This window comes from Rhincodon typus, chromosome 4 (genome assembly GCF_021869965.1).
Source record: "Rhincodon typus isolate 14 chromosome 4, sRhiTyp1.1, whole genome shotgun sequence".
Lineage (NCBI taxonomy): Eukaryota > Metazoa > Chordata > Chondrichthyes > Orectolobiformes > Rhincodontidae > Rhincodon > Rhincodon typus.
This window is the reverse complement of record NC_063335.1, coordinates 32257068-32284190: the sequence shown is the minus strand read 5'-3', so window position 1 is coordinate 32284190 and position 27123 is coordinate 32257068. Positions and strand designations below refer to the sequence as shown.

The window sequence follows — 27123 nt, the reverse complement described above, 5'->3', positions numbered from 1 at the left end:
ATATATAAAATTGTGAGGGGCATAGATAGGGTCGACAGGAAGAAACTTTTCCTTGATGAAGGGATCAATGACCATAGGTATAGAGAGGTTGAGAGGGAATTTGAGGAGGGGGGGGAGGGGAGAAGAGAGCGAGAGCGAGAGCGAGAGCGAGAGCGAGAGCGAGAGAGAGAGAGAGAGGGAGAGAAAGCACTTCTAAATAATATTTCCACGTACATCTTCAATGCCAAAGCAGACAAGGCTATGAGCCAAATGCTGGAAAATGGAGCTCGAATAGGTAGGTGGTTTTTTTTGACTAGCAAGGACGTGATGGACTGACAAGCCTTCTGTACTGCAGATCTATAGGACTTGGAGGCTTCTTAGTTCACAGTTCCAGCACTTTACTTAATATCACTTCCCACATGATTCTAATTTCACTAAGTTTCTCTTTTCCTTCCATCTCCTGATATCCTATTACTGGAACATTTTTGATATTCTCTGCAGTGAAGAAACAGTTCCAATATCACCATACTAGGCGGGAACTTAAATGCAACCAATTAGTAACTTTGGAATAAAAAGCTAGTATCAGCAATGGTGACCATGAAACTACCAGATTGTTGTTAAAAAAAAACACATATGGGTCACTAATGTTCTTTATGGAATGGACTCTACCATTCTTACTGGTCTGGTTGACAGATGAATCTAAAGTTACAGCAACGTAGTTGGTTCTTAACTGATCCGAGATACCCGAGCAAACCACGCCGCTGCATCAAACCACTATGCAAAAGTTAAGAAATAAAAGTGGCCAATTCAATTAACTCAACAGGATACCAGGAAATGGTGGAGTAAATGGGATACAGCAAAGGCTATAGGACATAATATCCCAGCGATAGTACTGAACACTTATGCCCCAGACTAGCCATGCCTCTTGCCAAGTATAGAATAGCAACAACAGTGGCATCTACTCAACCATGTGGAAAATTACTTAGATTTGCCACGTTCACTGAAAGCAAAACAATCCAATCTAACTAATTGCTATCCCAGTCTACTCTTGATCACAGCAGGAGTTTCTCAGGGTACTTTCCAATCATTTTTAGCTGCTTTATCAATGAACATTTTCATGGTGAGATCAGAGATGGGGATATTTGCTAATGATCGTAGTCTTTGGTTCTATTCACAACTGCCCCAATATTGAAGCCACCATTTCCACCATGCAGCAAGACTTCAACAACTTTCAGGCTTAAAATAATAAATACCAAGTAACTTACATGTCATTCAAGTGCCAGGGTAAGTCCATCTTTAACAAGACATTCAATTAGTTTAGCAGCAGTGAACCCCCACTTATCAACAGCCTGGGGACTTACAAGAGACCAGAAATTTAAATGGATCAACCACCTAAACACTGGGGCTACAAAGACAGCCAAGAGGAGAGTCTTTATCTGGCTAGTAACTTAGTTCCCAACTCCCAAAAGCCTGTCTACTACCAACAAGGCACAAGCAAGAATATGATTGCATTCACTCTCATTGCCTGAATGAATGCAGCTCCAACAACACTGAAAAGCTTCAACAATATCCAATGCAAAGCAGTTTGCTTCATCAGCACCGTATCCACTTTAAACATTCACCCCCACTACAATGACAGCGACCAACCACAAGATACACTGCAGCAACCCATCAAGCTTCTATTGGCAATAATTTCCAAACTTACAATCCTTACCTCTCAGAAGAACAAGAAGAATCACAGTGACCTCTGCAAGTTCCCCACCAACATTAATCATTCTGGACTGGTACAGTTATCTTCCTGGGTCAAAAGCCCCCTCACTGAACTATGGGTGCACCTCCATCACATGGATTGCAAGAGGTGGAAATGGCAACTCATTACCTTCAGCAGCAAGTGAATGTTTGCAACAAAGACTAGCCTTGACCCGTCAACTCATATTGTAAATTAAACCAGGTATCTCTCAGTCTTCACATTTTAAGGTGTATATTACCAGCTGCACACGCATATAGTTGAAAAAAGGTTAGTTAAGATATAATAGTGCATCACTGTCAAAAATAGGGTCAGTTAGCTGGATAGCTGGTTTGTGAATATAAAAAAACCAACAGAGGAGACTGCAACAACTGTAAGAACATCTCATTCCCTCGTCACTTTTAAGTCATACTTTGAGATTCCTTCTACACACAGAGCGAGCGTAGCCAGAAGCACAATGCAATTTCTGTGTTAGCAATTCTAATGTTGTACAGTCAGATGTACAGCACAGCAACAGACCATTTGGTCCAACTTGTCCATGCTGACCAGATATCCTAAATTAATCTAGTTTCCATTTTCCAGCATTTGGCCCATACCCCTCTAAATCCTTCCTGTTCATGTTCCCATCCAGATGCCTTTTAAATGTGATAATTGTACCTGTCTCTACCACTTCTTCTGGTAGCTCATTCCATACAAACACCACTCTCTGCGAAGAAGTTGCCCCTCAGGTCCCTTGTAAATCTTATCCCACTCACCTAGAGGGCTTAGCTTTAAGTTTTAGACTCCCCTACTCTGGGGGGAAAAAAGCCTTGATTATTCACCCTATCCATGCCCCTCATGATTTTATAAACCTCTTTGAAGATTTTCTCCACGGGTCTGCTACAAGAATAGTGTATTGAACAGGATACTGTGAATCTCATGAAGGCTTTCAGAACTGTCAACAAAATAGAACCTTACAAAGTAATTCTCAACTCGCTTCAAATAGCCCAGCAAGTCTCTCCATTCTCAAGATGGTGACTTACCGTGTCCTTCTCAAAAGGCAGTTAGTAATGACTTTTGCTTGCAACATCCATGCCCCAGGAACTTTTAATTCATGAAACACCCATTTTATACACCTGGGACAGTCTTCAGACGAAATCTAATATCAGCAGGAGTTGTTTTTGCATGCTGTCCTTTCACCATATTTTTATAATCCTTAAAATTTATGATCCAGCGTTTTATTATATTTGAGACACTACGTCACTAATATTGATTTTGATAAATAATGTATTCTGTACTTTACAACACGACACTGACAGATGAGTTCTCATGAGCTCAGGTCAGAAGGCAAATCCTTGGACATAAAAATATCTGGAGATCTTCTTGCAGGTAATAAGATCCCAGTCATGCACAGTACCCCAAAAACTAATAAGATCTATAAATAAATATTTATGATGTCACTGTAGTGTTCTACTTTTGCCTGAAGTGTTAATGAAATGTGAAAAGCACATCAGCTTTCAAAAGCAAAATAATAGAGTTCAGAGCCAGCAGGTTCTGATTTGTGTGGAGGTTAAGGCTGGCAGGAGTAGGGAACACTGGATGACTTGGCGAAATCGAGGTTCTGATTAAGAAAAAGGAGGCGTATGTAGGGTACAGACAGCTGGGATCAAGGGAATCCCTTAAGGAGTATAGGGAGTGTAGGAGTACACTTGAGGGAAATCAGGAGGGCAAAAAGGGGACCTGAGATAGCTTTGGCAGATAGGGTAAAGGAGGATCCAAAGAGATTCTCCAAGTATATTAAGGGCAAAAGAATAACTAGGAATAGAATATGATCTCTTAAAGATCAACAAGGCCATCTACATGCGGAACAACAGGAGACAGGCAAGATCCTAAATGGATATATTGCAGCAGTATGTATCATGAAGAAAGACATGGAAGTTAGGGAATTTGAGAAATAATTAGTGATGTCCTGAAAATGGACCACATTCACAAACAGACAGGGTGGTTAAAAAAATGTTTGGCACACCTGCCTTCATTGCTCAGTCCTTTGAATATTGGAGTTGGGAAGTCATGTTGAGGTTGTACAGGATATTGGTGAGGCCTCTTCTGGAATACTGTGTTTAATTCTGGTTGCCAGTTATAGGAAAGATAACATCAAGCTGAAGAGGGTTCAGAACTGATTTACCAGGATGTTGCTGGGTATGGAAGGTTTGAGTTATAAAGAAAAGCTGGGACTTTTTTGACTGGAGCATAGGCAGTTGAGAGGTGACCTGAAAGAAGTTTATAACATAATGAGGGGTATAGATAGAGTTGATGCTAGTTGTCTTTTCCCTAAGATGGGGAATTTCAAGACTAGAGGGCACATTTTTAAGGTGAGAGGAGAGCAATTTAGAAAAGACATGATAGGGAAATTTTTATTTTACACAGAGGGTGGTTTGTGTGTGGAATGAACTTCCTGAGGAAGTGATGGATGCGGGTACAATCACAGCGTTTAAAAGATATTTGGATAGATACAGGAATAGGAAAGGTTTGGAGGGATATCGGCCCAGAGCAGGCAGATGGGACTTGTTTAGTTTGAGATTATGGTCAGCATGTTGTGAGGTGTTGCACTTTGGAAAGTCAAACCAAGATAGGACTTATACAGTAAATGGTAAGGAGCTGAGGAGTGTTGTGGAACAGAGGGACCTGAGAATACAAGTACATAATTCGTTGATATCAGCGTCACAGGTAGACAGGGTGGTGAAGAAGGCATTTAGCATGCTGGCCTTCATCAGTTGAGGCACTGAGTGCAGGAGTTGGGACGTTATGTTACAGTTGCATAAGTCGTTGGTGAGGCCACACTTGGGAGTAGTGTGTACAGTTTTGGTCACTGTTCTAGGAAAGACCTAGTTAAACTGAGATTTTGGAATAGATCTGTAGCTCGGGTTGTGGATGTTAAGGTTGGTTGGCTCGCCGAGCTGGTTGTTGTTTTGCAGATGTTTTGTTACCATGCTGGGTAACATCATCAGTGTAGCCGCCGATGAAGCGTCGGTGTGTTTTTCCGCCTGGTTTTTCAACTCTGGGGTCCGTTGCGATGGATTGCCTCACTTCCAGTTTTCCTTCGTAGTGGAATGTATATGGGGTCGAGTTCAATGTGTTTATTGATATCATGCTTCGTGGAGTGCCATGTTTCCAGGAATTCTCGTGCTTGTCTCTGCCTAGCCTGTCCCAGGATCTTGGTGTTGTCCCAGTCGAAGTGGTGGTTCTCCTTGTCCATGTGGATTGAGATGAGTGAGTATTGGTCGTGTCTTTTTGTAGCCAGTTGGTGTTCATGTACCCTTGTTGTTAGTTTCCTTCCTATTTGTCCGATGTAGTGTTTCTCGCAGTCTCTGCAGGGGATCTTGTAGATGTCATTGGTCCTGTCCATGGCGGGGAGTGGGTCTTTAGTTCAGCTGAGCAGTTGTTGTAGGGTTGATGTGGGCTTGTGTGCCACTCTGCCAGTGGTTGTAGGAGTCTTGCAGCGAGTTCTGACGTGTTCCTGATGTAGGGTAGTATGATGAGTGTGTCGGGGCGTGTAGAGTCTTTCTGATGCTGTTCTTATAGGCATCTTCTGACCCAGTTCTTTTGATATCCATTATCCTTGAACATTTGGAAGAGGTATTCTTCTTCCTCTCGGTATAGTTCTGTGTTGCTGCAGTGTGTTGTTGCCCTTTTAAATAGTGTTCGCACGCAGCTTCGTTTGTGTTTGTTGGGATGGTTACTATTGAAGTTCAATACCTGGTCTGTGTGTGTGGCTTTACGGTGTACTTTCGTTTGCAGTTCCCCATTTGTCTTGCGCTCTACCGTGACGTCCAGGAATGGGACCTGTTTGTTCTTCTCCTTCTCTCTGGTGAATCTTATTCCGGTGAGGGTGTTGTTTATAAGTTTGTGTGTGTCTCTTCTAATTTGGTCGGTTTAATGATGACAAAGGTGTCATCTATGTAGCGTATCCACAGTTTAGGTTGGATTTGTGGAAGGGCAGTCCTTTCCAGTCTTTGCATCACTGCTTCTGCTATGAGTCCAGAGATAGGTGATCCCACGGGTGTCCCGTTGATTTGCTTGTACGTTTGGCCATTGAAGGTGAAGTGGGTGGTCAGGCATAGGTCCAGTAGTTTAAGCATGTTGTCCTTGGAGATGGTTTCACTGGGGTCGTGTTCTTGTTCAAGTAGTGTTGTCATTGTTTCCCTTGCTAGTGGTATGTCTATCGATGTGAATAGGGCAGTGACATCAAGCGACATCATGGTCTCTTCGTCCTCTATCTTTATGTCGTTGATGGAGTTGAGGAATTGTTGGGCTGAGTGGATGGAGTGGGGTGATTTGTTGACTAGGTGCCCGAGTCTCCTTTGTAGTTCTTTGGCTAATCTGTGCGATGGAGTGCCTAGTAGGGAGACTATGGGTCTGAGGGGGACTTCCGGCTTGTGCATTTTAGGGAGGCCGTAGAATCGGGGTTTGTTGGTTCCTTCGGGTTTCATTTTTAAGAAGTCTGTTTTGTTGATCTGTCCTGTTTGTTTAAGTCTTTGTAGTGCATAGACTACTACTATTGGACCTATGCCTGACTACCCACTTCACCTTCAACGGCCAAACATACGAGCAAATCAACGCGACACCCATGGGATCACCTATCTCCGGACTCATAGCAGAAGCAGTGATGCAAAGACTGGAAAGGACCACCCTTCCACATATCCAACCTAAACTGTGGATACGCTACGTAGACGACACCTTTGTCATCGTTAAACGGACCAAATTAGAACAGACACACAAACTTATAAACAACACCCTCACCGGAATAAGACTCACCAGAGAGGAGGAGAACAAACAGCTCCCATTCCTGGATGTCACAGTAGAGCACAAGACAAGTGGGGAACTGCAAATGAAAGTACACCATAAAGCCACACACGCAGACCAGGTACTGAACTTCAATAGTAACCATCCCAACAAACACAAAACGAAGCTGCGTGCGAACACTATTTAAAAGGGCAACAACACACTGCAGCAACACTGATCTATGCCGGGAGGAAGAATTCCACCTCGTCCAAGTGTTCAAGGATGATGGATATCCAAAGAACTGGGTCAGAAGATGCCTACAAGAACAGTACCAAAAAGACTCTACACGCCCCGACACACACACACTACCCTACATCAGGAACACGTCAGAACTCACCGCAAGACTCCTACAACCACTGGGCATCAGAGTGGCACACAAGCTCACGTCAACCCTACAACAACTGCTCACCTGAACTAAAGACCCACTCCCCACCATGGACAGGACCAATGTCATCTACAAGATCCCCTGCAGAGACTGCGAGAAACACTACATCGGACAAACAGGAAGCAAACTAACAACAAGAGTACATGAACACCAACTGGCTACAAAAAGACACGACCGATACTCACTCATCTCAATCCACATGGACAAGGAGAACCACCACTTCGACTGGGACAACACCAAGATCCTGAGACAGGCTAGACAGGGACAAGCATGAGAATTTCTGGAAGCATACTATTAATAAACACATCGAACTTGACACCATATACATTCCACTACGAAGGAAAACCAGAAGTGAAGCAATCCAGCTCAACGGACCCCAGAGTTTAAAAACCAGGCAGGAAAACACACCGATGCTTCATCGGAGGCTGCACTGAGGATGTTACCAAGCATGGTAACCAAACATCTGCAAAACAACAAACCAGCTCGGCGAGCCAATCAACCTCAACATAGTTAAACTGGAAAGTGTGCAAAGATGATTTGCGAGGATATTACCAGGACTAGTAGGCCTGAGTTATAAGGAGAGGTTGGCCAGGATAGGACTTTATTTCTTGGAACATAGGAGAATGTGGGGTGGTCTTCTTGAGGTGTATAAAATCATGAGGGCATAGACAGGATGAATGCATATAGTCTTTTTCCCAGGGATGGGGAAATTCAAAATTAGATGGCATAGGTTTAAGGTGAGAGGGTAAAGATTTAAGGAAGACCTGAGGCAACTTCTTCACGCAGAGAGTGGTGTGAATATGGAATGGGCTTCCAGAGAAAGTGGTTCAGGCAGGTACAATAGCAACATTTAAAAATATTTGGATAGGTACATGGATGGGAAGGGTTTAGAAGGATATGGACCAAATGTGGGCAATTGGAACCAGCTAAGTGGACACCATGGTCAGCTTGGCTGCAGGGCCTGTTTCCATGCTGTATTCCTCTATGACTGGTTGGATCAAAGGGTCTGCGCATCCGTGCTATATGACTCCATAGAAGAGGTGGTGATGGAGGTCTGAAAACGTATAAAGATAGGTAAATCCCCAGGACCTGATAAAAGTATATCCCAGGACATGGTGAGAAGCTAGGGGAGAGATTGCAGGGCCCATAGCAGACAAATTTGTATCATCGTCAGCCATGGATGAGATGCCAGAAGATGAAGGCTGGTTAACGTTGTGCCATTATTTTAGAAAGGCTGCAGGAAAAAGCCAGGGAACTACAGACTGCTGAGCCTAACATCAGTGATGGATAAATTGTTGGAGGGGATTCTGAAGGACAGGATCTACATGCATTTGGAAAGGCAAGGACTGATAAGGGATAATCAGCATGGCTTTGTGCATGGGAAATTGTGTCTGACAAACGAGTTTTTTTTTTTGAAGAGGTGACCAAGAAGATAGATGAAGGAAGAGCGGTAGACGCTGGCTACACGGACTTTAGCAGGGCCTTCGACAAGGTTCCGCACGGTAGACTGGTTCATAAGGTTAGATCACATGGGATCCAGGGAGGGAGAGCTCGCTAACTGGATACAAAATTGGCTTGAAGGTAGGAGACACAGGGTGGTGGTAGAGGGTTGTTCAGATTAGACGCTTGTGACCAGCAGTGTGTCGCAAGGATCAGTACTGGGTCTACTGCGGTTCTTCATTTATATGAACGATTTGGATGAGAATATAGGAGGCATGGTTAGTAAATTTGCAGACGACTGAAGTTGGTGGTACAGTGGGCAATGAGGATGTTTATCTAAGAGAGAGAGGAACGGGATCTCAATCAACTGGTCCAGTGGGCCAAGGAATAACAGATGGAATTTAATTCAGATAAATGCAATGTGCTGAATTTTGGTAAAACAAACAAACGGCCAACTTGCAGAGTTAATTGTAGGACCCTTGGGATTGTTTTTGAATAGAGACCTAAGGGTGCAGGTACACAATTCCTTGAAAGTGGTGTCACACGTAGGTAGGGTGGTGAAGACATCATTTTGTATGCCTGCCTTCATCGGTCAGAGCACTGAGCACAGAAGCTACGACATCATGTTACAGCTGTACAAGACATTGATACGGCCACATTTGGAGTACTGTGTACAATTCTGGTCAGCCCCCTATAAGAAGGATGTTATTAAACTGGAAAGGGTGCAAAAAAAGATTTACAAGGATGTTGCAGGGACTGGAGGGTTTGAATTATAAAGAGAGGCTAGATAGTCTGGGACTTTTTCCCCCTGAAGCAAAGGAAGGTGGCCTTACAGAGCTGTATAAAATCATGAGGGGCATAGATAAGGTGAAGACCCAGGTCTTTTCTCCGGGGTAGGGCAAATCCAAAACTAGAGGGCACAGGTTTAAGGTCGGGGGTGGGGGGGAAGGATTTAAAAAAAGGACCAGAGGGACAACTTTTTCTACTCAGAAGGTGGTGCATGTACGGAATGAGCTGCTGGAGGAGGTGGAAGAAATGAGTATAATTACAACATTTAAACGACGTTTGAACAGGTACATGTATAGGAAAGGTTTAGAGGGATTATGGGCCAAATGGAGGAATTTGGGACTAGTTTAGTTCAGGAAACCTGATCAGCATGGACTATGACTCAGTATTCTAGGTGTAGTCTGACTGGAGCCTTGAGGAGCTTGCTGCAGAATATTCAGCTTCTGCTTTGCTCTTGTAACCACAATATCCACGTGGCTGCTGCAGTTAAGTTCTGGTCAATGGCATTACTCAGGATATTGACACTTGTAAACTCAGCTCTGACTAAACAATTGAATTTCAAGATATCCAGTCTCTTTTGGAGAAGATCATAGCCTGGTACTTGTGTGGCACAAATTTTCCTTCCAATGCAAGTGGTTCTTCAACATAATGGAAAGACATGACTTCAGCAGAGGAGATTCACCAGGATGCTGCCTGGGATGGAAAGCCTCTGTTATAAAGAGAGTCTGGATAGAGTGGATTGGTTTTCCCTGGAGCAGAGGATGCTGAAGGGAAGTTTTGATAGAGGTGTTCAAAATTACAGAAGACTTGACAGAATCAAGTGTGAGAATCTTTATGATATGGAGGTGCCAGCGTTGGACTGGGGTGGACAAGTCACACGACACCAGGTTATAGTGCAACAGGTTTATTTGAAATCACAAGCTTTCGGAGCACTGCTCCTTTGTCAGGTGGAGTCCAAAAGCTTGTGACTTCAAATAAACGTGTTGGACTATAACCTGGTGTCGTGTGACTTCTGAGAATCTTTACCACACAGCAGGTGTCTAAGACCAGAGGGCATAATTTTAAGATGAGTAGTAAGTGGTTTACAGCAGATCTGGAATTTTCTTTTCCCCTCCTGAGGGTGATAGAAATATGGGACGTGTTGCCTGAGGGGGCGGTAGAGGCAGGTACTCTCAACATTTGAGAAGCACTTGGATAAGCCCTTAAAATGCCTAGGCATAGCCAGCTATGGACCAAGTGCAGGTAAATGGGATTAGTGTAGTTTGATGTTTGTTGGTCAGCATAGACATGGTAGGCTGAAGGGCCTGTTTCTATGTTGTATGACCCTATAAACAGAGTCCATTAAAATAATAATTACCATTCTCTCACCTTACTGAAAAACTGAAGCATATTATGCAGAATATACTTGATTAGTGACTCTGCAAGTCAGTCATCTTTTACATGACAAACTAAGCAAAACAATGTAAAGAGTTACTATGTATTTATGAAATTTAGCATCTCCACCATCTGTTACATGGACCTGGAAGTTTTCAGTAACATTTGATATAATAAATGAATGCATCTATACTGTATTAACGTTCTTTTCCTGGACAAAAATAGTACTGTAACTATTTTCCTTTATTTCAAAGTACTCTACATTTTCGCTTATTCCTGGTGTGGTACTGAAGGCATGTTTATTATTGCACTTTGCTTCTTTACTTATGCTTTGGTGTAGGTCTTTTTTCATATTTGTGCCCTTTCAGATGAATTTATAGATCCGTGTACATGTCTCTTTTTAAATTTTTTTTTTGCTCCTTACCACTTGTGCATTATGCTTCTTTTTTGAATTTTCATTTAAATTTCCTTATTCATCGATTTCATGAAGTAACTGCCAACTTGCATATTTTTATGTTGTAATCTTATTTTGTTTTCTAAACATTATGGTTTTAATACCTCTGCCCTGAAAAATTTATTTTCAGCAACTAATACCTTCTTGGTCAAATTACGGAGCCAACTCTTGTTCCTTGTTAAATTCCACAATAGCACCCTCGGGTGACTGTCTGTGTGGAGTTTGCACATTCTCCCCATGTCTGAGAGTGTTTCCTCCGGGTGTTCCGGTTTCCTCCCACAGTCCAAGACGTGCAGGCTAGATGGATTGGCCATGCTAAATTGCCGGTAGTGTTCAGGGATGTGTAGATTAGGTGGGTTATAGGGTGATGGGTCAGGATGGGATGCTCTGAGGGTCAGTGTGCACTTGTTGGGCTGAAGGGCCTGTTTTTCACACTGTAGGGATTCTATGCCAAATGGCAATCAAATCTCAAGATTAATATCAATTACCCTCCTAGCCTTGTTAGTAGCAGATTGTAAGGAAGAGCAAATGTTACTTCGTTATTAGATTTCTCTTCAGATGGAAGCTGTTTATCAACAGCTTCTGGCTCCTTGAGTTATCCTGTTTGTGGTCAGTTCCTCAGTATATGAGAACATCTGTTCTTTTCAATAAAGGCAGTTCCTAGGTTGCGAAAAGGTTCCATTCCCGAGTCCATTTCCAAGTTGATTTGTATGCGAGCCAGACACAATTCAGGATGTTATAAAGCAGCCATTTGTATGTCAGATATGTAAAATTACACCCCTGTATGGAATGGCATCAGGAAGTTGGAAGCCTGTAAATCGGAGATCCCCTGTAGTTAACCAGAGTGTATTATTTTAAATGAGAGGCAGTGTTTTAAAAAAAGTCAAAGCAACTAAAGATTAACCCCACACATCCCGACCGTGAGAAAACACTTGTGGCACAGTGGTAACATCTCCACCTCTGAGCCAGAGGGTCTGGCAGAAGTCCTACCTGCTCCAACAACTCTGAACAGGTTGCTTAAAATATCTACACTTTGCGCACCACCAGACAGTATAAGGAACTGACTTATTTCAATGCCCTGGATCGACAATAAAATCAACTGATTTTAACTTGACTCTCGTGCATTGAAGAAGTCACTAGCAATTCACTAACTTAGTTTGACAAATGCTCCCAACCCTATGACCTTGGCCACCAGGGAGGAAAGCAGCAAAAAAAAATTGTAACACAATTAATTATAAAGTCTTACTACCACAACCTAGACATACCGCAGCATTTTGTCAATGAGGCAAAATCATAGCATTTCCTATGAAACATGATTGCGGGATTACAGAGCCATAGGAAAAAACCAATCACTATCACCATAGAACAATACATACAGCCTTACCACAATGTCACCCACTTTCCAAGATGTTTTGTTTTAAAATGAGTGCTTTCTTTTCCAAGGTGTGATACATATCATTTATCAGCTCGTGTTAGCAGCCAGGCAGGATTAACAGAGCTGCAGGAGGGCAATGGCACAATGAAAAGCTTCCTGGTACCTTCCCAAATTTAAATTCTTGTATGAGTCTAGACAGTTATTGATATTGTAGCTGCCAAATTACACATGAACTTTATCCTTCTGCTAGAATCTTGAATTATTGTGGGAAGCAGAGTTCATTTGCTCCCTGTCTGGTCCAGTATTCAAATGAATACTAATAAGCCCTATTATTGACCCAGCTAAGATCTGGTTGATATGACTCACAAAATGGAATGGTCATTACCTTTAATGTACAGGCAACTCTCTGAAAAAATGTTTCCAGTACATATGAAAATATAAAATTCCTCAAAATTAGATGTGGTTCAGAAACAGTGGACTGGATTGTTCTGTGGACCCATCTTCCCACCTCAAAGTCAGAGTTGTACAGCACGGAAACAGACCCTTCGATCCAACCATAATCCCAAACTAAACTAGTTCCATTTGCCTGCGCTTGACCCATGTCCCTCCAAACATTTCTTATTCACATACTTACACAAATGCCTTTTAAACTTTGTAACTGTACCCACATCCACCACTTCCTCTGGAAGTTCTTTCCACACATGAACCAGTGTGAAAGAAAAAAATTGCCCCTAGTTTCTTTTGCAAATCTTTCTCCTCTCTAGATTGAAAGTGGAGAACTGTTGAACTACATCTTGCAGCAGGAGTTCCTCCTCTCACCTTAAAAATATGCCTCCGAGTCTTGAAATCCCTCACCTCAGGGAACAGACACCTGCCTTTCACCTTATCTACACTACTCATCATTCCAGGAAAGGAAGTTGCACGCTCTCTCCATCAAGGTTGGCAGCTAGCTAAGCCAGCAGGGTTGCCTCCTGTTCTGTTCTGAATTTAACAGTTAAAAGCAGCTCCCAGTCAATGGAAGCAGGGAGTCACTGATGCCACCTTCGACATCACCGACCTCTTTTTTGACATCCTGCCCCTTGCAGTTGTGGTGTTCATCAGGCCACAGCAGGAGCTTGAGGCCATCGTGAGGGAAGGATCTCACTGACTGTGGGGACACTCAGACTCACTTTTCCTGGAAGAGATGCTAGTTGCCCACACCCCCAGGTGCTCTAACTGGTCGTCCACATCACCCAGTTCACACACAAGCCCTTAATGGGCAGGGCTTGTGGGGGTAGTCCATCAATTGGCCACCTCTGGCAACAACTACAAAGGCAGGCAGCATTCTGTGACACCGCAGGCTATGGGACCTACTCGGGTCCTTGGCATCTGTATCCCAACTTCTGCTGCAAAATTTAGTTCAACAGTTCTCCACTTTCAATCTAGAATTCAGTGACAATGTTTATAAAAAATGCAGAAGTTGTAACAGCTCAGTTATTTCATGTAGAATGTAGATCAGCCATGATCTTATTGAATGGCGGAGCAGGCTCGAAGGGCCAGACGGCCTACTCCTGCTCCTAGTTCTTATGCTCTTAAACAAACTGCTTTAAGCTCTTAGAACACAAAATCTGTGATGAGCAATTAGCAAAATAAACATGGAGTCTTTATCATTATCTCTGTTCAAACATTCAAAATACAGGACTCTCAAGCTACTCCTTTAAGCAAAGCAACCATATAAATATCAAGTACAATTACTGCATCATTTAAAGCTGCTGGAATTTTTCTTCAGGAAAATCTGAATGGACAAAATTTAGATAATGGAAACTAGAAAGGCAAAGAACAACTGTGATCGTAGAGTAGGTGAAACATTGATGTTAAACTGAAGAATTTCAAATATTCAGGTTCTTTGGGAAGGGTTGAATTTGTTAATACTGACTGGGACACCAGGGAGGGAAAGACAAAAAATGAAATCAGGGTTCTCACTTGAATCTGTAGTCAGCGGTCTGTGTTGCAAAGAAAGAGAATAGGTGGTGTATACACAAGTTGGTAGGTAATCAAATAACTGTGGTCAAGTGACTTGTCAATATTTATCATCTAAACTCACACACAAGGAACATAGACTGTATGAAAAACTGTTTCTCTATTTAACCAGCACATTACGAATATCAAGACTATATAATGCAAAGCCTCCAGGTTATTGAACCTGTTCCATCATTTCTCCCGCAGAATCCAATTCTTTATCCTGACAAAAGCCCCAGACTTCCAAGTCGACCGCTGTGATCAGTGTACCAATTTTAGCCGTGCGATCTGCTACAGCGAGTACAAGAACATCACTCTCCAAACTTCGACACTAAAGGATTGGAGGCAACTTAGTAACATCACCCAAGGGATCGGCAGCAAGGCAACTTTCAAGATGAAAGAACAGTGAGGGGTAAAACAAAATCTTGGCATGTTTGAATTGTTTGAATTCTTGTAGGTGGTGAAATACACAAGGTACAGAGAGCAACAACATTGATTTATTTCATTTCAGTTGTGTTCAGTATTGCAAGTAGTAGCACCAGCTGCAACAATCATTAGGGCCACTTCGCTTGTCATTTCAAACTGTAAAGATCCTAAACTACACAGTTGAGTAGCCTTCAAAATTTAAACACAAAAGGAGTACTACACAACTGTGTAGTCTTCCACATTTAGCACTATTATGATTATATTGCTCAAAACTCTTTACTCTGTCCACCACTTTACACAGGGCATACTCATGTAAACTTACATTTCAAATAAAAGTGGCAGCAAAGTTAAGTGCTCAATATAAGCAGCCAATAGACATGCTTCAGATATCACAGCATTTGCAAATTTTTGACACCACTCCCCAAGAAGCATTTATGGTTAAATCATGTTTATAAATTAACTACGAGGCATAAGAGAAACCAACCATATTAAAAAGTGGAGATTGAGGGTTGACTAAGATCTTGATGATGAAGGAGGAATGGGATGTTGTAATGGGTTTAGGAAGAAATTCAGAGTACTGGCCATAAACAAGTGAACAAATAGCAGTCAATGATGTAATAAAAGGGAAGGTAGTAAACACACACGAAGCTGGTATAAGGAGAGGGGAGGCAGTGGGGCAGTGGTAATATCACTGGACCAGCAATCCAAAACGCCAGGCAAATGTTCTGGGGACATGATTCAAATCCCACCATAGCAGACGAAACCCAAATTCAATAATATCTGGAACTGGAAGAGCTGACCTAAATGGGGACCATGTAACCACTGTAAAAATCTAATACAAATGTCCTTTAGAGGAGAAGATTTGCCAACTTTACCTGATTTGGTCTATAAGGTCTATTCAGCAAGGTGGTTGACCCTTAACTGTCCTCTGGACAAGTGGGATGGGCAATAAATGCTCAACCAGCAACACTCACTTCACATGAATGAATAAGAAAGGGAGAAAAATTTAGAGCTGCAGGAGAGAGAATAATAGAAAGAAATGGAATTGAAGAGTAAAGCCGCTAAGGTATTTACACATAAGGTGAGAATTCTAAACCCAAGGGTCCAGAAAACTGGGTGCCAACCTAGTGATGACTTGACTGACTCAGTTAGAACTGAACTTGATATTGGATTTTATGCAAACCAAACTCTTAAAATGGTAGCTGAACTGAAAATAAAGGTAAAAGACTGGAAGGCATCCAGAGGACAACAAGACAATTATGTTTAGATAAGCATTTCAGCAACCAATGAGCTAAGGAAGTGGTTAAGAAGAAAGATGTTCTAGGACATGACAGCAGTCATTTGTAATGGAGATGATAAAAGCCAGAGGCTCACTGCAGGTTGAATAGGTTGCAGATTTGTTTTAAACTGAAATAATGGCTGGGGTCAGAGAAGAAAGTAATGTTGAAGGTTGTGGAGATTGTGACAGGACAAATGAGGATCGCTTCAGTTCTTCCGAAGTTAAACTGAGGTCTTTCATGCTCTTTTAAAACTGGATGTTGGACAAGCAGTCTGACAACAAGGAAGGTGAAAGCATTGAGAGAAACAGTGCAGAAGTAAAGTTTCTGTACAATTGTTAGCTGCAGAAACTATCACTAAAGGCAGAGCATGTAGGTATGAGAAAGGAAGAAACCAATGATGCATCATTGAGACACTGCAAGGTGGGAAAAGAAGCTACTGGAAAGTTGTTTCCACCACATCTGGACAGTCAATAGTGGAATTAAGCTATGACAGTGCCATAGAGTTGAATAATAGGAGTGAGATGTTGGAGGAGGATAGAGTCATACAGCGTGGAAACAGATCCTTCAGTCCAACTCATCTGTGTCAACGAGACATCCCAATCTGACCTAGTCCCATTTGCCAGCATTTCACCCATATCCCTCTAAATCCTGAAAGAACTGTGGATGTTGTAAATCAGGGACAAACACAGAAGTTGCTGGAAAAGGTCAGCAGGTCTGGTAACATCTGTGAAGAAAAATCAGAGTTAACGTTTTGAGTTCGGTGACCCTTCCTCAGTTACAGAAAATAGGGGGAGAACTAAGGGAAAACATACTGTGGTCAGCCACTAAAATAAGTTTGCATGCTGATGGAACCTTTTATCGCAACTAGTTTGCCTTCCAACATAATAATAGAAAATCCAAAAAGCCACTCAACGATTTCCACACAACGATCTATTGGCATTTTTACCAAGGCACTGAAGATAAGTGGGTTAGATATCGTGCTTGACCTGCAAAGAATTTATTCCCACTTCCTTCTCTTAACATCTACAGGCTTGCTTAAAGTGCGCTGCTGGAAATGAATATGGCACTGCATAGCACATGCAACGATAGAGACTTTCAGTAGAGCGAGGGGGGTGTGGTCAGGTGAGGTGAATTGGGGAGTTGTGGGAAGCAGACGGAAGAGAGAAGTTCAGCCAGGAGAAGTGGAGGGAGAAGCAGTGGGTCAAGATGGGGAAGTGGTTCAGTAGTTGGAACAGGTTTGGTGAGGGGTCATGGAAAGAGAGTTGGGTTGGGTTTCAGTTGTGGAGCTGTGTTGATTATGCTGATTAGTTTCTGAATTGCAAAGAGTAAACTCTGCAAAATTTCTGGTCATGTAAGTATAACTCTCACACAATTGGCTTAAGTCTCAAAATTAAGCTTATTGTCCAAGGCATTCACAGAATGTCATGGGCAGCATACATCAGCCTGTTCAATAGTTCCATGACTTTGTTTACACTTACCATGCAATTTTACAAAAACATAAAACAGCATATGTTATTTATTAGTTTGCAGTGCCATCTAGTGAGAGAAGATTGCAAGCTTTCCATCTCTGATCATTCGTCACTGACTAAACCTCCATTTCGATTAAGCTTGCAAAAAGATGACAGATTGTATCAACAACTCAACCTACATCTGTTTTAAATCTCAAGTATTGCAAAAATGGCAATTAGGAAATACAAATTTTCCTGTTTAGATTAAAGCAGTCCACTTAATGTTTACATGTACACACAAACTGAAACAGAGACAAACCTATTTCAGCCCAAGACTTCCTCCATGTGAGCAAAGTAGCTCAATGATGACAAAGATGTTACGAGCAGCAAGCAGGTCTCAGTGCAACCTGGTTAATCCAGAGTTAATTCTGAGCACAGCTTTCTACTTGATGTTTCAATATTCAATCTTTGTCTCACCCAATCAAATCAAAACATAATACAAAGACCACAACTTTGGCAACTTCACGACCATCTGAAATGTACAATGTCCTAAACAACCGTTGCTAAATAATTGTTACCATAAGCAGTTAAACACAAGATGGAGCTTACCTTTCTTTTCCTTCTTTACTTCAGAGTCAGATGTTTTGTCTGGAAGATTACAATAAATTATTTCGTTGGTTAAGGAAATTCTACAGTTCAGTGCTAATGCAGGTTATTGCATAATGTGTTTTTGAAATGCAATAAATTGGAATTTTAGGGCCTAAAATGTCCTGACATTTGACATACAAGTCATAGCTATACATTGATGGTAAGGAGTGATGTGCAACTAATTATATTGAGTTTTTAAAGCAAATTAGCTTTTTTTTTTTAAAAAAAGAAAGTACGCTGACACCTCTCACACAACTATGATTTCTAACATTAGATTTTAATGTTATCAGAATACAAACAAGGGCAATTTTTCTGGAATATGAAGAATTAAAGTTATGGCAAATCTCATTCATTTCCCTCTGCAAGCAAAACAGTAGCCGTGATGCAGAGGTCGAAGGAGGATGATTCAAGTTGCTGATCACAACACTGGTAATATTTGAACTGAAAGCTTCATGGTTACAAAGAGGTTAGGAAATAGGAAACATTTAGTTACACAAACATTTAAAAGCTGGTTAGCTCAATGGATGTTTTCTTTGAAACTTGATAAAGGAATGCGGGTGGATAAATGTGTATAATCATCAGGACTGATTAATACACCAGGATATCAGCAAACATCATGTGAAAGCACTGGAGTCATAGAGATGTACAGCATAGAAACAGACCCTTCAGTGCAACCTGTCCATGCTGACCAGATATCCTGAATTCATCTAGCCTCATTTGTCAGCATTTGGCCCATGTCCCTTTAAACCCTTCCTATTCTTTTACCTAAAATAAAGCAAAGATGCGGATGCTGGAAATCTGAAATAAAAAGATTGCTGGAGAAACTCAGCAGGTCTGGCAGCATTTGGGTTACTGCACTGCTCCAGCGAAGCTCAGCAGAAGCTCGAAGAACAGCATCTCATCTTCCACTTGGGGGCCCTGCAGCCTCCAGACTCAATGTTGAGTTTAATCATTTTAGAACCTGAACACCACCTCCCATGCCCTTTGTCCACCCCCACACCCCAGTCCTTAGTCATGACAAGGGCAGTTTTCAACACAGCCAACCCATTTTCACCGACTCAGCTTTTCTCCTTCCCTGGCTTAATATCAACCATCCTTTTAAATAAAAACCGGAAGAACTGCGGATGCTGTAAATCAGGGACAAAAACAAAGTTAGCTTTTCCAGCAACTTTGTTTTTGTTCAACCATCCTTCTGTCTGGCTAACTGGCTCTCTCTGGGTTCCATCTCCATTTCTTCGCTCACTCCTTTTCATGCCAATACACTATCATCCCTCTCCCCGCTTCCCAAACTCGCCATCAGCATAAATACCACCTTTCCCCAGCTACTAACAGTTATGAAGGAGCGTCACGGGACTTGAAATGTTATCTCTGTTTTTCTCCACGGATGCTGCCAGAGCTGCTGTGTTTCTCCAGCAATTTGTTTTTGTTTCAGATTATGTGAAAGCACTCAAGTTACTGGGCTGGGCCTCAAATTTAAATTTGATATGTATAATTCAATGTGATGGTTCCTCCAGAAGTGTAAAATATAAAGTGATGGTATGGTCTATATAACAACATTATATGGTGTCAAATAGCACAAAACCATAGGTGATAAATTTGAGAAAGCATTTTAGGTTCTGCAAGGTTTTCTTCTATACACAGGGTTGTAGTGGGGCTGAGCTTGCATTTTACTGATTGAAAATACTTTTTAGAAATACCAAAAAAGTTATTCTTCTGTTTAATGATCAATGAACATGACTACATTCACTGCATTTACACAGAAAAGAACAAAGTCTCACATAGGTAATTCAATAAAGTTTTATTGCTGACAAATGACATATCCAAAGTCACATTGTCATTGTTACAGTAAACAGGTTTGCACCTGCACTTTATGCAATAGAATAAAATTACATCAAATCCAAATGCAAGATATTCCTTTACGCCAACATGGCTTTTGACAAGTTGAGAACTACTAGCTTAAAGTCAGTTAGTACACATGTAAACTTTTGACTGTCAAGTCAGTTGTATAAACCAATATCCTTGGCCAGAATGAGAAGACTTTTCCAAACACTGCAGATTAGCAACTTCTCCCAATTTGGAGCTGACATCTCCTTTCCGATTATCTCACTCTTTCAAACTTTATGGCTTTTTAAACTTAATACATTGCCTTCAATAAAAATATACATACCACACGTTAACATTAAGTTCGTCAATTTTCAGCAGAAGGTTATTTACAAGGCAAATATATAGATGCCAAAATATCAGCTGAAAGGTTTTATTGCTAAATCTGACCAATAACTATCACATTTATAATGGGAAACTTAGTTTGGCTCTAAAAAAAAAAATCAGTTCTTACTGAAAATAGTGTTAGTTAAAATTTCCCTGCCATTTATAACCACCACATATAAAGCACCAGTGCTAATCTGAGTAAATGCTCTTCACAATTCTGTAAGGTTCTCTTAGCTTTTCACACAATAGGTACAGGTAGCACTCAAGCTGAATTTACACTCAATTATTTTTAAAAACTTTTAAATTTTTTCTCCCTCAAAAAATAACATTAAAAATGTTTACATCTGCACCATCCTTTGGCTAAATGGTTACAATTTGTTCAAATAGAATATGTAAGTTTACTGCATCTATTCATTACAGCCCACTCAGATACTGATTTATTAAAAATAAACCATTTGGACACTGTTAAGTCTTTCATTTCAACATATATATTAGCGGTTTGTAACTTAACTCGTTAATTTTTGAGAGCAGACTTTGTATGAGATTATAGCAGACTGATTGAATATCTACCATGGCAGTCATTAGTGTTACATGATTAGGTTTTTATAAGATGCTTTGCACTGCATCCTACAGAATTCATAAAAGCGCACTGGATCCAAAATTATTATTTTTGTTAAAAATACACATACAAGTAACTTTAAAAAATGTACTGATGGAAAAATATTCCACACATCTTTTAGGGTGTTCCATCACATTATCTTCCATCCCAGAGGTCATACACTAATTGCCAGACTGCTTTACAATAAGAGCAAAACTTAAAGAAATAAACTAATAGTGGAATGTAGAGTGGCCTGGTCCAAATGATTTGAAGTCTTTGTGATGACTTAAAGATCTGTAAAACAATACAAATTTCTAATTAAAAGTCCAGGCAGACATTAGTGGAATTGACTGACAATTATAATTGATCTGCACCTTTAGATACTGCCTTTTTTATCATGAATTCTGCAAGATGCTTTGCTGCTTTAAATTCTCAATGACTAAGTTCTCTTGTACTTATATTTACTTAATCCATCTGGAGGATTAGGCTGAATCGCTGGCTGTACCCAACATCTTGCAGATCACTGCCACAAAACTGCACTTCATCAGGTTCAGTTACATATTTAAAGCGGAGGTTTTGTTTTCTTCAAATGGAAGAAATATAGTAAAGAAAGAATACGCTCCGTGTAAATAGCTACCACTCAATGAACTTCACTACATTCCACCATATCTCGGACTGGTTATAATCAAGACCTCTACACATTAACCATAAAACTTGTGCTGTGCAGAGATACTTGAAATTGTATCATTCACGGGATTCGACTACAAGTAATCCTAACAAACCTCTTAACCACACAGCTTTTTGTCAAATTACCCAGTCACCCAAACCTCCACTATAAATGGCTACCTTTAAATAATTAATGCCAGAAGTACCAAGAATGGGGTTCACAGAAATACCTTGAAGATTAAAGTAGTGGAAAATGGGCCTAAAACGTTGCATACTAAAACAGGATTCAGACTCTCACATGGTTTAACACATTTTGAAGCTAAAAAGATCAGTGCAGTAGTTTTTACAAAGATATGTTGCACATAAAAGTGCTAAACTGCTGCTGCTGAATGTTTCTTGTTACCTGATGTTACGGCTGAGAACTGCCTCGTCAGCAAACAAGAGTATGCAGAGGACGGTGGAATATTTTATTTGTAGAAGAGAGTCAAACATCAGTGAGACATTTGTTGCCATACTTGCTGCACACTCAATGCGCCTCCTATGTCCAGAACTCATGGCCCCAAATGAGGACATTGGCCTTTGACTGCAGCAGTTGGCACTTGGCCTGAAAAGTGAGAGGTGATGCACTTTGGAAGAAACAAGACAAAGGAATATTCGGTGAATGGCAGGACACTAGAAAGCTCAGAGGAACAGAGGGGTCTTGCAGGTCACTGCAAAAAGACAGGTTAATAGGATAATTAAAAAAACATACAGGACACTTGCCTTTATCGGTTGTGGCGTAGATTATAAGAGCACTAAGGTTATTTTGGAGCTGTACAGGACTTGGGTGAGGCCATAGCCTGAGTACTGTGTGCAGTTTCAGTCACTATAGGAAGGATGGGATTGCACTGGAGGGGGTATAGAGGAGATTCACCAGGATGTTGCCTGGGATAGAGCATTTCAGTTGTGAGGAGAGACTGGAAAGCTCAAGTGGTTTTCTTTTAGCAGAGATGGCTGAGAGAGGACCTTACTGAGGTGTAAGATTATGAGGGGCACTAACAGGGTGGGTAGAAAGCAGCTGTTCCCCTTAATCAAAGGGTCAATAACAAGGGGGCAAAATTTTTAATGTGAAAGGCAGGTGGTTTAGAGGGGTTTTGAAGAAATGTTCTCACTCAGTATGGTGGTAATCTGGGAAGGTAGTTAAGGTTAGGGAATCTCACAACCTTTAAAAAAAATACCTGGACAGGCTCTTGAAATGTCATAATAGTCAAGGCTATGGGACTCGTGTAGGTTTAGAATAGGGTTACTGGCAGTGCAGACGTAATGGGCTGAAGGATTCCTTCTGCATTGTATGATTTTACGAGATATGGAGCATTTATTTCTTTTAGAAAGATAGTTAAGCGGATGAGGAGACCAAAATAAAAGCAGAGTGGCAGAGCTCTTAATGCTTGTGCTATTCTTTCAGAGGAGGCTTCTATAGATCACATGAAGACAATTATTCACTTTGGAAGCAAAAACAAGGCAGATTACTACCTGAATGGCTGTAAATTGGAACAGGGAAGTGTGCAGCGGGAACCTGGGCATCCTTGTGCACCAGTTGCTGAAGGTAAGCATGCAGGTGCAGCAGGCAGGAAAGAAGGCAAATGGTATGTTGGCCTTCATTGCGAGAGGTTGAGGGATGTGTTTTGCAGTTATACAGAGCCTTGGTGAGGCCGCACCTGGAATATTATGCTTAATTTAGGTCTCCTTTTCTGAGGAAGGATGCTCTTGCTCTCAAGGGAGTGCAGCGTAGGTTTACCAGGCTGATTCTGGGGATGGCAGGACTGATATATAAGGAGAGATTGATTAGGTTAGGATTGTTTTCGCTGGAGGTCAGAAGAATGAAGGGTGGGGATCTCAGAGACTTAAAGTTCTAACAGGACTAGACAGGAGATGCAGGGAGGATGTTCCCGATGATGGGTATATCCACAGCCAGGGGTCACAGACTGAGGATTCAGGGTAGACAATGGAGGATGGAGATGAGGAGACATTTCTTCACCCAAAGAGTGGCGAGCCTGTGGAATTCATTACCACAGGAAGTAGTTGATACCAAAACATCGAACGCATTCAAGAAGCAGCGAGACACAACACTTGCAGTGAATTAGGTCAAAGGTTATGGGGAGAAAGCAGGATTAAGCTATTGAGTTGAACAATCAGCCATGATCGTGATGAATGGTGGAGCAGGATCGAAGGGCCAAATGGCCTCCTCTTGCTCCTATCTTGTACATTTCTATGTTTTTATGTAAGACGCTGTTCTCGGTACATATGGATTGGAACCTGGTGCTTATAGGCAGTCGTTTTAGAATCACGGGAAGGAGCCTGGGTAGACTTGTAATGGAGAAGGTCAAACAAATTAATTTTGACCATTGGATACAGGCACTAAAGCTAGACGTCACACAAGAGACCCTCTGGGAAATAATTCTCCAAGGAATTTTAAATGCATTCCCCCATATCTAATAATCCCGATAGAGAATCAGAAGATTTCAACAGCCAGCTGAGATGGCTAATGATCGTGAACTTGTCCACAAATCCAAACCCTTTCCCCATCAACCCCACACTCCCATCCCAAAATGTTGGAGAGCGAAAAGAACACCAGTAGTTGGGGATGAGATGGAACAGCTAGGAACTCCACTATATCATCTCCTCAGAACAAAAAGGATGGTGCTGCAGATGGAAGGGGTATGTGAAAGCCCGAGTGCTTCCTTCGCCACAGAGAGACAGCTTTGTGCAGATTGCTTGAAGTTGTATGACAAACCCATGGGACTTACTGGGGTACACAAGCTCAATGCAGAGACAGGGAGGCCCTGACAAGCGTACAGCTGGCCGAGCCTTAGAGGGGCAGTTGAGGGGCCAAGCAGACACTGATGCAAATGCAAGGGAATTGAACAAAATAGCCAAGAGTAACAGGGAATATATATCTATACCATGGCACTTCAGATAATAGGTCACACTGCAATGCAAAAAGTAAAGATTGTCCATAGCTCACCTCGTAGATGGAGCTGACACACTCCTGAGGAATTATTTAGCCAGAGTGAAAAGTCTGGCTTCATGTCACAGAAAGTACAGTGAGGTCAAGGAGCCACAGCAGTTGCAAGAAAGTGTCCTTGGAATATTTCCCTCATAGTGGGTCACTACATAAATTCCATCGTCATTTGGTACCACAGCCAGATATATGATTTTCTGAAACATTCTTTGGGAATCTGGATAATCCAAAGGAAATGTTTAAAAAGTCTTCTCTGATTGAGGCTCAGGAAGTCGATTGAGAGTTAAGAAAAGCAGTTACAATGATGGTGGAACAGAGGAGTTCTATAATTTAAAATGGGATTCTCCGAGGATGTGGAGACCTCCTCACAGACCTGCAGATGAAGAATGGATTCCAATTCACCAGATAATTGTGCTACCCAGCAGTCAGAGGATACTAAGACTAGCCTGTGGAATTCCTATGGTCAGAAAATGTAGAGGGATTCAGAAAATCCAAGCATCTATTAGTTGACATTTTTACAGGCCTGGACTTCACAAGGACATGGAGGAGCTTTCTAAAACATGTCATATGCCAGACTATGGGAAAATTGTAACTCTTAATCAAACCAACACCTCTAATTCCATACCAGTTTTTAGCAAGCCATGAGTAAGATGTTGGTAAACTGTTTGGGACTTGTAGCAGGAATAAGAGCAGGACATTAGTACACCATCCAACACCTTTAATATGCATCTCCTTCACAACCAATGCACAGTGGCAGCAGTGTGTACCATCTATAGGATGCACTGCAGTAACTTGCTAAGGTTCTTTTGACAGCACTTTCCAAAACCATGATCTCTACCATCCAGAAGGGGGAGGGCAGCAAATGCATGGGAACATCATCTGCAAGTTCCCTTGCAAGCCACACACTATCCTGACTAGAATCTATGTCACCATTCCTTCTTTGTCACTAGGTTGAAATCCGGGAACTCAATTCTGAACAGCAATGAGAGTGCCCCTGAACTCCCCAGGACTAGTGATTCAAAAAGGCAGCTCAACATCACATTCTCCAGGGCAATTAGGGTTAGGGCTAATGCTGACCCAGCTAGCAAATCCCTCAGCCATTGGAAAAACGTTTTAAAAATCCGTACTGTTATGAAGATTGATACTTCCCTCAAGAACAATTTCTGCCAAGCACTGTTGAGAAGTTAACCCAGTTCTTCACTCAATTGACTGCGAACCAATCAGATCAAAGTTCCTACTTTATGTTTAAAATTTTTGAAGTAGCTATGTGTAGTCCAGGTATACAACAGTAAAACGCTTGAGTATAGAAATCAACAAATACAAAAGGCATAACAACAGCACCAACTAACCCTCAAAATGACAATCAGGGCACATTGCCATGAAGACCCCACAAGTGGGACAAAGAAGTGGACTTTATCTTGTTTGGTACTAGTGTCTCAGAGAAGGAATCTACCAGGTTTAGTCCTTTTGAACTGGTTTATCGACATGACTTAAGAGTCCTATGAAACTAATCAAAGAAAAGTTTCTGGGTCAGAGGGATGAATCGTAGATGTTTAAAATGTATCTGTGTTCTAGGAACAGTTCACAAGAGTCAACAAGTGGCTCAGAGACACCTAACAACTTTACAAATAACCATGAAAACGTGCACCAAAATCAACACATTTCAACCAGGGGATGATAGTTAGGATAACTGCCTTAAAGTGATCTGTGCAAAGCACAGTTCAATAGTCCATAAAGGATAGCCAAAGGGACTAGGAAAGTAAATTATTTGGTTGACATGCCACATCATTAGAAAAAGAAATGGCTGTGTCACATCAATATGTTGAAGCAGTTCCACCAAATTGAAGATAAACAAGTACACATATATTAGATATTAATGCCAATGAAAGCCAAGCCACACAGTTCAGGACAACACCCATATCTTGGAACAAAACAAATGCATGCACTAAATTACTGAGCCCCCAGTGCACGACTACATTTGAACTATGGTGAGGAACGCACTTGCCCAAACTTCAAATCTAATGTTTGTAAAGCTACAGCTTGGTAATTATCTTGTGCAATTACCTGTCACCATGTTCATTTAGCTCCTCAAACTAATTCTAGAATCAGACAGTACAGAAACAGACCCTTTGTCAATTCATCCATGCTGACAAAGTTTCCCAAACTAAACTCGTGCCATTTGCCAGTGTTTGGCTCATTCCCTTTAAACCTTTCCTGTTCAGGTACCTGTTCAAATGTCTTTTAAATGTTATAACTGTACCCGCTTCTACCACTTTGTCTGGCAGTTCATTCCACATACGCACCACCCTCCATGTGAAAAAGTTACCACTCAGATCCCTTTTATATCTTTCACCTTATCTATGCCTCTCAATTTTATAAACCTCCATAAAGTCCATCCTCAACCTCCAGGGGAAAAAAAAAGTCACAGCCTATCTTTATAACACAAACCCTCCATTCCTGGCAACATCCTGGTAACTTTCCTGAACCCT

The 27123-nt window shown here is 41.5% G+C and overlaps 1 protein-coding gene across 1 annotated transcript in view; it reads right to left on the bottom strand.

Annotated features, from left to right (window-relative positions):
• Positions 1 to 27123, bottom strand: part of unm_hu7910 (un-named hu7910) — a 220646-nt gene that overhangs the window by 40922 nt on the left and 152601 nt on the right. Inside the window, exon 24 of the mRNA XM_048595703.1 lies at positions 18123 to 18161. Within this exon, the coding sequence (XP_048451660.1) occupies positions 18123 to 18161 (39 nt within the window). The remainder of the gene's footprint in view (positions 1 to 18122; positions 18162 to 27123) is intronic.